Raw genomic sequence first — 12,361 nt, 5'->3', positions numbered from 1 at the left:
TAAGTTATGAAGTGGGGCTGACGTTTAATAAAAAAAGCTTAAATACCCAGCATTACCCTGGTAATTCAGGTAAGTGGGGTTCCTTTAGTTAAGGTATGAATAAAAGAAAAAAACGGCTAATTTAAGGAATTGAATAGATATAACATATGATGATGATGAGGAACACATTTTAAAACCTAAATCCTCAACTTGTTAGAGAGGGGTAAAATTAGGTGAATTACAGGCTTTACAATTGGTCAAAAGTAGCTGAAATTATGGAAATTATCCTTATTTATTATGTATTAAATATTCAACGTATTTGCAATTCCTCCTCCCACCCTTGTTCTCCCTTGGCCTGATGAAGTTCCCCCCACCCCCTTAAAACCTCCACCGAGAGGTTGATAGTCTACATGCAAATTTTCCAGACATTTTGTCAAGCAGTTTGGGAGTTTGTAAGACATTAAGATCGTGCAGATTCACACACACCTACTAGTTTAAATATAAAGTAAATCTTATTGAGAAGTTCACATATGATGAGTAGGTAAATATTGACAAAAGTACCAGGTTCAACTGAGCTATAATGAGGAATTAAAAGTTTCTTTATAATCGCTACTAAATATGAAAAATTAGGCAATAAATGAATGTAGATAATTAATGAGATGACAACGTCAGTGTATGAATCATTAAACCAAACTGTTTCCATCGTCCTTTTTTCCACTTCAAAACAAGTCTACTGCGAAATATATGCCACATGAAGTTTTCCTCAAACAAATCCGAATGACTGAGATGCTTAAAATATGATTATTGTTATTGATTAATCTAAATCGTCTTCATTGAAATATTGTGATATATTGTGGGATAGTGGTCTTCATCCTCTACAGTAGAAGAGATCTCAGGCTAACTTAGGATAGTTATTGACTTGTAGCAAGATAATTATGGCTAAAATATGACGATTTAATTATTAATTTCGCTAAAAGACAACATTTATTTCCTTTGATTTTTCTAGGGAATATAGTTTACATCTTCTGGAAGAGATCCGAGGAAGTCATTGATTGTGACTTAGGATAACTATTACCATCATAAACCACCAACCTCCAATGAAAAGAACAATGTAAAATAGTTAGAGGCGCCAAGAGTTGATTCTGATTGGACCAAAGTTAAATATCATGAATAAAAATGAATATAGAGTATTGAACGGGTGAGAAATGTAAAGTGTGGCGCCTGGTGTGGAAATGGCTCAAATTGCGTGACTGTCACACTCAAAGCGTGACACTTGAGTGCTATGAGACTATATAAGCTCTTTTCTTAATTCTGTTCCTTCTCAATCTGGTAACCAGTTTGTTATCCCATATGTGAGTGTTCAAAAATGTGTACTTTTAATTGATGGACATGGACAATTCTTTGTGTAATTAAGGATTTTTTTTGGATTGTTGTTGCTGTTTTCCTGAGGTAAACGAAAAAAGCAGAATTCTAGATGTGTGATTTAAATGCCGTTATATTGAAATTATTAATGAAACATGGTCTTAAGTTTGCTTCTTGACTGTACAGGCTCCAATATTTTGACAAAAATGCTATCTGGATTCCAAAGGGCTCTCCCTGCCTTCGCAAAAGAATGGAACATTAAAACCTAGTGTTACCCGCATAAATCTCAACAGTGCACATGTGGTTAAAGCGCAGGAAAACTCAGACCAACAGCCAGCCACGTATGAACACATCATCCTCTGTACACCTCCACACCCCTTCCTTCGCTTTCTCAGTGAGCTCCAGGCTTAGTGGTGAAACCTTCCCCCAAGCAAACACACGTTCTCACACAACTTCTCCCTCTTCTCACACCCGCCGACATCCTCTTCCTTCCTAATTAGAATCCTGTAGCTCATTGCTATTCAACTGGCACACTTGGCCATGATTTCATTAATGGAATTTGACTCCCAGCAAGGATCCTGGTATGGCATCTGGAAAGGTGGGGGTGGGGCAAGACAGCCCCGGGAGGGCAGATTTGTGAAGAGTTTTTGAAAAACACAAAAGCACCGGGAGGCATGATTCCACTGAACATTACACTCCATACAAAAAAGTTTTCTTAAGTCAGTTGTTCAAAGCCACTTAGAGAAGTCGCTTTTTGTTTGAAGAATCCTGACCAAATGACACATTTCTCACTAAAGTAGCATCAAGGATCAAGGATTCTACTCAATGATGTGACTCATCGTAACCAGTTCTCCATATGTACATGGCAATTAAAGTTATTTATTATGGAAAATTATTCAAGGGACATCACGAGTCTAACCCAGCCCACACACTGCAAACAACAAGGAAGTCACTTTCAACTGAAAAGAAAAGACATTCACTGATTGTAAACGGAAGAAAAAAAAACAGGTTAAAAAAAACATAGTAAGAGTTTAATTTCTTGTATTAAGAAATGATTCTCGTTTTTAAAAATAGTTTATTTTACTATCAACAAGTAACTGAGGTCTCAGTTTGATGGCTTAATATTTTAAAGTATGGCTGTTTCCTGGACTTGCCAAGAAAATATTAAGTAAAATAAGTTTTTTTTTCCTTAAAGGGCAAATAATGTGTTGATTCAAATTCGTCTTAAATTGATCTTTGACCTCTTTTGTATAATCAGTATGTGTCCGTTGGTACAAAACTCCATTGAAAACGCTCAGTTTTTCTGGAGATTAAATCTTGATAACCATAACCACACCCACTCTGCTATGAGGTCTCCACCTCTAAGGAACTAGTTGTATAATCATCATAATGGGCTTTGCTCTTGTAACCTCTCATTCGCTCAGATTTCAGACGGGGGAGAACTTTCTAAAGTAATTACAAAACATCGTCATGATGAGTGACCTACTGTATCATGGAGAGGAAGACTTTAACTTTTGAAACATGTGAGTGAGTCAGTAAAGTTTAGTTTTCACTTTAGTAGCTCTTTAAAATAAGACCCTGGATCTCAGTTTTTCTTAATGGACTCCAAAGACCTCATCAAAACGTCACATCTGGCTACAAAATGCTAAAAGCGTTCAAGCTTTTCATTTTGTTAACCGACGACATCACACCACTCTAGTTTTCCCCATTTCTGCTCTGGCTTTGCTTTACTGTTGACTTTAGGATCTGAGCAATTACTTCAATGTCCCAACTAGGGCTGGTCGCAGCTACACAAGTTAAATGTTGACCACATCGGAGCTTGTGGAGTCTGAGGCACATTGCTCCTTTTTCCATCGTGGAGGAGTTCAAACTGAACTGTTGTCTTGTTCAATTTTGTTCGTGAATTTCATATATTATTATAATTATTATGTTGTCAATCTTTATAAGTTGAATTTGCTTCAATTTATTAAATTACTGCCTGGAATACCCATCATTTCCCTGACAGAATTATTACCTTTGACAAATTAACAACTCAAAAATTAAATTCAGGCGGATTATGGGTCTTACAAATGACCAAAGGAAGTAGAATCTTATTATTAATTCAATATGGTTGAATTCAATAAATTGAACACATTTTAATGCTTTATTTCACCCCACCTTTGCATCCCATTAAAACTAAGAGAAAGAGCTAAAATTCAGGAACTATTTCCTATACATACACCATCATATACATATATATAGTTAATCCTAAAATGTGTTAATGCCAGTCATGAAGTACTGTTAGAATTACTTGCTTGACTATTAGATATAAAGATCAGGCGGCCAAAGACACACACACACACACAGACAGACCTACCATTTTACAGTTACTAGTTTCTAAAGAGACATTTGGATATTCACATCAGAGCAGCAATAGACAGATCATTTTGAGGTGCATGTGTGACTCGTGTGCAGGCATCTGTTGCTGGCATCAGTGGTATTAGACCACAGCGATCTGGAACTGCCTACTGTGAGGAACCCCGCAGACTAAAATCATTACCCTCATATGAGGATGGCAAAAGGGAAACGTTTTTGTTCTAACTGTAAGCCAGCTGACGGTCTGGACTTGGCAAGTGTTGAAGATGAGAGCTTCACGCATGGTTTCTTCAAGGAGAAAAGGAGTGAAAGATTAAGTGCCTATTGCTTTATATCCTCAGAGAGTTTTAAGGAATCCGCACGAGAGGGGATATCACATTAGACATGGGCAGCTGCCTGGTACTGATCACGCTGGACACATGGATAGTTGAAATTGACATTTCCGTGTAAGAGTGCAATAGTTAAGAGTGATAGGGGACAAGATGGTTCCAGCAACAGGTTCAAGTTGAAGACACCGTTAGGTAACAGGTGGAACCATGAATAAGGGTGGCACGAGTGAAATGTGTGGCAGCGTACAAATGTTGAGGGGTGTGTTTGGGGGGTGGGGGGGTTGTTGTGGAATCGGAGCCTTGGCTCTGATAGCTCTGTGGAGCGAACCCGCAGAGCCATCAGTCAGCCGGGCCTCTTCAGCACCTGTCTTCTAATGCCTTCCTGAGGTCATTTCTCTGCTGACAGATTAATGTGGCTGCACCGACTCCAGGCTCCTCACTCGCCCGGACACAGTTGATGGGAAGACGCAAGACGCACGGAATCTTGAGGTACACATTTGAGTGTACACAAAATATTTCATGATTGAAAACTTTAAATGTTTCTCTAAAGACTACACTTTGGTCAAACGAAGCATATAACAAGTGAAAAGTGTTGACACAGCACTTTTGATTCTTACCCGTGCCTGTGGGATCCCCGAGAGCGCCCGGAGTAGTAGGAATAACCCGAGTAGGTAGACTCTGTATCCATGGCGAAGAGGCAGGAATCGGAGCGACACACAGGCCGCTTGTTTCGACTGCTGGCAGTTGCAGCCGACCCTTAAAAGACGGCGGCGATGGACGGGCTCAGTCAAGAGGTTGTTGAAGGTGGTGAGCAGCTGGCAGTCGGGTTGGGAGGCGACCGTGAGGGTGCTCGGGGAGGAAGCATCAATCTGGAGGGCAGAGAAAAGGAACAAGTTTGGTAATTCAGCTTTAAAGAGTACGAGGTAAAAGCCTCCGCTCGTGCAGTTGTGATAAACCCACGCCTCGACAAGAAGAGTGACAACACAGATTCAGCACCACTTCCCAAGAGGCTTTACTTTGAACACGGCTGGATACAAAGAAGCAGTAACACACTCATGCTATTCAGGGCTGACAAGTACGGAGAGATAAAAGCAGGAAAGTGATGCCATTCCACCGAGGGAGAGATTTAAAAAACCGAGGCAATTACAGTAATGTGGAAAAAAAGAAAAGAAAGCATGGTCGTCATCGAGAATAGTTTGCAGACTCATGATACATAACACAGGAATTATTTTACAAGCAGTAATGGTGAACTTTCTACCAACATGGCTCTCCTTTATTGTTTTACAAAAAAATGGTATACCGTCTACAAGACTTGTCAAAAGACTACAGCTGAGACCAAGATAAAATCAAGACCCGAGATTGCAGACCAAGACTTTTTTCAGATCAAGAACACATACAATTTAATATACACACAATATTCAAAATATTCTGAAAGAGTTGAACAGCATTTTGCATTATTATACGATTGATTTTGATGACATTCTGTGCTGTCCATTGATTTCTGTGGAAGAGTACCAATATTTGTATCATTAAAGGATTGGAATAAATTGAAAACCATTATTATGCTCCAAGATCAGAGGAGACAGACAGAAACCATGAGAAAGACCACGGAACCAAAGACAGGCCTAGAGACCACTCCTCTCAACAGCTTTTATGCACTAGTGACCAGTTTATTGTCGCCATTATTTTCACAGATCAACCTTCATACAAAAACACTAAAAATACAACAGCATGACTGGCAAACAAAAGAATGGCAAGTCCATGAAAAGGTACCATAGTGACCTTTAGCTAAAAACAGCTTCTAAGCCCACAAAGGTAAACCACACAGCCAAGTAATCCAATACAACGAACATTTGTACAATCAGAATCATATTTTATTGGGGCACCTGGCCCACAATGCTGTTTTATTATGCTTTAATAAAACATAACAAACTTGAATATGGACATGCATCTTCTACAGTTACACACAAGTAACGGAGTTGGTCAAAAACAACTTAATTCACTGATATTTGACACTCATTCCTAATGTTCAGCTCCTGCAACTTGTTTTTATTCAAAATGTGTCGAGACATGGTCTGCCACAGCGGACGCCTCCAATTAGAAACTCACTCCGAAGCTCTTAAAAGAGGCTGCCGACTTGCATGCAAAGATTAATAAGTGATTTATAGCACCTGCCATGGAGGCGGTGAGAAGTTGGGAATGCAGCTCCCCCCAAGAGGAATAGAGTTTCTTTATTTACTACCAACAAGGGCAAACAAACTCGTCTCCTTATCACCCAATTGAAGGGAGGCAATCGTCACAGATCCAAAAATACAATTGTGGTAGAAAAGAACCTGTTCGACCCACTTCTCAGGAGCATAGTGTTGCCACAGTCCAAGTGACTTGTGTTTGTGCATGGTCACATGACAGTCACACACTCCTGAGACTGCTTTGAAGGCAACATGACAGCATATTTGCATTGGCTTGCACAGTAAATCATTTGAAATGCCTGTGTAATCAGTACACACTGACAAATCCCCCAAAACTAGTTTTCTATGCATGCATTTCCTGTAAAAACCTTTGGTGTAAAAATAACATATGTAGGAAGATCACTTGCATGCAGCTCTTTGACGGTTGTAAAAACTACAACATTGATAATGTAAAAATGTTAAGTGTTTAGTTTTTAATAAACTTTGTCTCATCTTATGTTATGGGTAAATATAGTATACATTACATTCACGGGTATATATTTATAAGATCTGTGGAAAAAAAAGTATATTTTCTATCATATTTTTCAGTTTTGAAGGTTTCTCATCATATTAAGGCTCTTATTCTCTTTAGCCCTCCTTTGTTCTGCGAGACAGAACTTTTTGAGCTAGGTCAGAACCATAGCATGCTTGTGACATTCATAACTTATTTTGTACTTACTTGTAGGATACGCCGTTTAAGTGTGAAAACACAAGGGGGTGAAAGCCTATAAGATTACAGAACACTGTGTCCCATCTCTCTTATCATTGGCTACTGCAAAATTACCAGATTTTCCTTCACATTTTCTCTCTCCTATGACCTGTGCTTGTGGACTTTTGGACCATAGGAATATTTTGTTTCTCACATCCTTCATATAAATGTTACTTCAACAGAAGTATTTCTGTCAAATCCCAAACTATCTACTCTACTACAATCCTAACTATTCTGATACTAGTATTGTTTTAAAATGTATAATAATGATTTTTCTGTCGTGATAACTTTATTATAAATAAAAAAGGTGTTGAGATTTTTTCAAGACAAACAATTTACAGAATGTGAGTTAATGCTCGAACGTGCTAGCTATTGTCACCCAAAATCTTATGATCCAAAATTCCCTTACACGTAATGGTCAAAAATGTAAGTGAAGAACTTGAAGAATAATCATCAATGTGATAATGTATCTATAAAACAGTGAGGTATGTTTAAGAGATGTACCACGATGTAGTCAAATTAAAAAACTTAATATTTTGTACAAGAAACTTGTTCAGTTCCCACAATGGATTTGGACAAACAAACCATTGAATAATTAGCAGCCAAATATTAAGCCTCATCGAGAAGGCATTCACATTACCTTGTTTAATCCCCTTGGAGTCCACAGAGTAGCCGGTTCATTGTGGGATTAACAAGGTAACCGAGGGCAGGTTCAGTCAGAGTGCACTCTCAGTTAGGTTAACCCATTATTTTGAACATCGTCTTCGTCAGATCTTGAAAAACAAATCGGGGCAGCTGACGTGAGGATTGAGCATGTGCAGGAGTCAACTTCAAGTAAGAAATGAGAGTCTTCCGCGCCGTCAAAGCAATGAGAGACCAGATCACAGAGCTGCCGGCTTGTCTGCTAGTTTTGGCAGCAGAAAATTACATCATGGCAACGGAGCATGAAGGGCATTCTGTCTTCGCCTACATTTCATTTTCAACATGAAAAAGATAACTCACAGTCTGGGAAGACGTCCGTCTTCTAATCCAAGCACTAAATCCTTGAAACAACATGGTACACGGTCTCTAAAGCTCAAAACAAAACAAGTCGGATAACATTAACTGACCTCCACTAATACACTCAAGCGAGCTGGTAAACAGAAATAAATGACCACAAGAATCGTTTTTCAACAGGCTTGGATTTTTTTTTAGACCACGAGGCTTCTTTCCATCGTGTTGTGCAGGCGTGCGGTATGAATAACCGCCTTTTATTGATCACAATTGACCTGTTAACTGTTAGGTTTCATGCAACAAAATCTATGAAGTAGAAGATTGACTTTGACACTCAATTAAATATCTAATACATCTGTCATGCAAGTCGTAAAACTATGATATCTTTCATTAAAAAATAAAGACTTTCCATCGTACAAGCAGCTATGAAACTTTGCGTGATCGATAATCACATTTTCAGATTTTAACATGTGTTTTTATTTTGGAATGGAATCAGTAAATTCCGCAGCTCGGTTCAACAACATCATAGAGGCAGCAGGATCATAGGGGCTTCCCGGTCTACTCCTAACTCTGCTGTTGACTCAAACTCATGTGGAATACTTTTATTTAAAGGAACAGATTTAATGTAATATTAATGGTGCTTTCCCATCATGATGACTGGATAACCTTAGTTATTCCGAAAAACAAGTTCATCTTAAGTTTACAGATGATCATTGTAAACTAATTAACTACAGGAAAATATTGTTTTAGCATAATAAATAAAATGGTGTTTTGAGGCTCAAATTCTTAAGCTGTGGGAAGTCAGTGGAACCTCAAAATGTAAAGATTACCAACATAAAATGCAACAAAGGATCGGAAATAAAGAGGTAAATCAGTTTAATCTTCACCTGTCCTGAAGATACTACTCTGTATGCGGGAGTCGATGAAGCCGTAAACTGCTCCCCTGTAAATATTACCTGCTCATGAACCCTGCTAAGCGGCAAATTAAGCGGCTAATGACCCTGACAGAGAAGGAGGTTATGTTTTCCTTTGAAACCTCCTTTCAAGAGAGACGCTCAAGCAGAAATAGCTCATTCAAGCGGAGATTGAAAATATTACACACACCTCCTGAAGAGTTTATTAAATTAATTGAATGCCGATTCAAAGAATTAAGAAGAAATATATTTAGGCATTAACGTTCCTTAATTTGATTTTAAGACTCTCTCCATTGTAAATACTGTAACTCTAGTTCTAACAGTACCTACATGGATCTCAAGACGTGTACCGACTGGAAAACTAGTGGTTTTTAGACGCCCGTCTGGCCCGGTCACATGCTCCGGACGCTGCTGTTCATGTCTTGGGTAAATGAGGGTCATTACTTCGGTGGAATTCAATCAGCATTCCAATGTCCCTCAAACTCCGCCTGCCAGGAAGACGGAAGAGTGGCTGCCTGTTGCTAGCAGGTCTGTTGCCGCCGTTTTAATTAGATCAATATCATTATCTGTCTGTGGTAAGAGACTCCAGGCATCATTCACGCTCGGGCTTCACTCGTAGCCGGTTTCTAGGCAACCACTCCCAGCCTCGTAGGACAGCCAGAGGTGGGTGATGATAATAGCTGGAGGGGAATTACAGAGGCTCGCTTAGAAGTGCAAATGTGTACTTTAACTCAAATGCTGGTTTGGCCAGTTTATATTTCTGGATTTTAATGTGATGATTGCGAGAGGAACAACGCTTAAGATGGTTCATCAGGGTCTTTCCTACGAGAATGTGGAAAGTTTTAACACGATATCATGACGCAGAACTCACACATTTCTTAACTTTAAAAGAAACACGGTCCTTTCAGTCGCAACTGAATTACAGATGAAGGTGAAATATTTCCTCCACATCCACATAATTAAATTAATTCTAATATTTACACATCTGCAACATAGGAATTTGATAAAAGTTATTTTTATAGGCGATATTTATTTGATGAATCAATAAAGTGAAAAGTTAGAAGCCTTCTTTTGCCTATCAATACTACTTTTCTTATCTAAACTATTAAACGACAAGTTGAATTCAAGCCTTGTTTAGTTTTTTTTTTCTTTCTGGTCGTCTTCTGTCTTTAACAAGCTATTGATCTGATCCGAAGCAGCATGACCTCAGCTGTGGAGAATCCTGATCCTTATCTCTATCGACATGTCTAGCAAAATGCTTCCAGATAACAGACACATAAGGAATAGACTGTCTTTTCATAAACACGCCACAGCTGCGATGAAACTAAAGTTTGAGGAAAATGTCATTCAACGACAATAACAGCTACACTGTTCCATCACCCCCCGAAAAAGGGATCACGAGGCAACATTCCAACTTACAACAAACATCTATTTGAAGTGTTAAACACTATTTACAAAGTCCAGACTTGCTACTCTAAATCACCATGACAACGGGAAAAGCCACTCTGTATCTGAGTCACATCTTGTTACAGGAGCACTTTACTGCCCGTGGACTGGAGAAACCGAGAAAGTGAGTAGATAAAAATCATCTTCTAACCCCGAGTCTGGTTTGATCTTTGGTTTCACCCAGACGTGAAGGTATGTGATGAAGAGATAGAGAAGATGAAGGACGGCTCAATGAAATGATAACTGAACACAATTTGGTGTCTAATATCAAAAGGAAAGTTGAAATAAAAACTTTCTACTGTAAGATACGGAAGTTTAAAAAGATTATGACCAGTCAATAGTAAGTAAGTAAGTAATTTTTATTTGTATAGCGCTTTTCCAGACCAGGGTCACAAAGCACTTAAACAATCAAAACAATATTCAATAAAGTATATATTTTAAAGGTCAAGATAAAACTGATAACACAACAGGAGTTCCAGAAAATCAAGGAAAAGCCTGAACAAATAGAAACGTCTTAAGATGTTTCTTAAAGGAGTCAGTAGACTCCATCAAGCGCAAAGAGAGAGGAAGATTGTTCCAAAGCACTTGCTAATAATAGTAAACGGCTCTTACTTATATAGCGCTTTTTCAGCACCTAAAATTTTTCAAAATATCACCTATTCACACACACAATCGCTCACTGATGGGAGTAGGCCGCGACGCAGCGCGCCAGCTCAACTATCAGGAGCGACCAAATCAAAAAATATTGTATCCGACGTCAGAGGAAAAGGTAAAGAGACATACCTGCTAGAATGACAGATCGATTTTAAAGGTGATCCCTAACTTAACTTTTGGCAACTCGGTAGATACCTGTGACCCAGAAGCAAGGCACTGCTTGTTGACAGGAAACTCCCAGGTCTTGGCCTTGAAAGCCTCCCACCCGCCCCCCCAACCTTCCTCTTCTCCAGGTTAAAAAAAAAAAAAGTTAACCCAGCTCGCGTTTTCTTTACTCGTTTTATTTTAACATGTATCTGTTTTGGCATGTGTCCATGACTCCAGCCAGCGAGCTGTCATGTATCCCTCCGCCGCAGGTTACGGTTCAGAGGCGGTGCTGCGGCGGCGGCACCAGCCGGGGTAATGCAGGATCTAGTCAACCGTGAGAAGCACAGTTCACTTCTCCTGTCAGACCCAGTCCAAACACACCGCCTTCAACACACACACACACACACGTGTGTGTACAAACAAGCAAATAGGAAGCAAAACATCCGCGGCTCGATACGCCTGTTTGCTCCGGCAAAGCGGAGTTTTATTGGAAAAGAAGTTCCTCTCCGGGTACAGGTAGACAGCCAGTCTGGGTGTGTTCTCCCGCGTCCCCCCCTTTCAATATCCTCTCACGAAATAACATTTATAACATCATTTACCATTGTATCAACTCACTGGCTGTTATAAATAAAAGCGGTTGAAGACGCTAGACGACATTTTGTGGACGTTTTTTCCTCACGACTAACATGTGTCGGATACACAACACTCACCTTCCGTCGCTGGAGATCTCATTTCTGACTCGTTTCCTGACGCTATCCCGGTGACGAGAGAGACCCCAAGTCGCCCCACGTCCAGGAGCACACGCGGAAGGACTGGAGTGGGAAGCAGCCCTTAGTAACCGGAGGAATCACCCTGGTCGTCAGGAATTTTCACAGGGGGCTGTGCCTGCCAGCGAGCCGGGGGTGCGGTGTGCCCTCGGACCGCTAGGTGGCGACCGCGAGCAAGACTACTAATGATCCATAATCGGATTATAATTGTGAAATTGAATGTTGGAAAATATTTACAATAAATAGAAGATAAGCCTCCGATTTTTAAATTATTTGGTTTTTAATCTTTATTTTATGATATTTACAGCTTGATGGAGTCTACTGACTCCTTTAAGAAACATCTTAAGACGTTTTTATTTGTTCAGGCTTTTCCTTGATTTTCTGGAACTCCTGTTGTGTTATCAGTTTTATCTTGATCTTTAAAGTATATACTTTATTGAATATTGTTTTGATTGTTTAAGCGCTTTGTGACCCTGGT

The 12,361-nt window shown here is 39.5% G+C and overlaps 1 protein-coding gene across 2 annotated transcripts in view; it reads right to left on the bottom strand.

Annotated features, from left to right (window-relative positions):
• The window catches only part of LOC148079833 (vang-like protein 1), a 40,361-nt gene extending 28,367 nt beyond the window's left edge, over positions 1-11,994 (bottom strand). For both annotated transcript variants that reach the window (XM_087791516.1, XM_087791517.1), the window contains exons 1-2: positions 11,827-11,994; positions 4,643-4,894 (exon numbers count right to left, since the gene is read on the bottom strand). In XM_087791516.1, the coding sequence (XP_087647642.1) occupies positions 4,643-4,713 (71 nt within the window). In that variant the 5' untranslated portion in view covers positions 4,714-4,894; positions 11,827-11,994. The remainder of the gene's footprint in view (positions 1-4,642; positions 4,895-11,826) is intronic.
• Between the last annotated feature and the right edge of the window lie 367 nt (positions 11,995-12,361).

This window comes from Callionymus lyra, chromosome 5 (assembly GCF_982586985.1).
Source record: "Callionymus lyra chromosome 5, fCalLyr1.hap1.1, whole genome shotgun sequence".
NCBI classification, from domain to species: Eukaryota; Metazoa; Chordata; class Actinopteri; order Syngnathiformes; family Callionymidae; genus Callionymus; species Callionymus lyra.
This window is presented reverse-complemented; position numbering and strand designations above follow the sequence as displayed.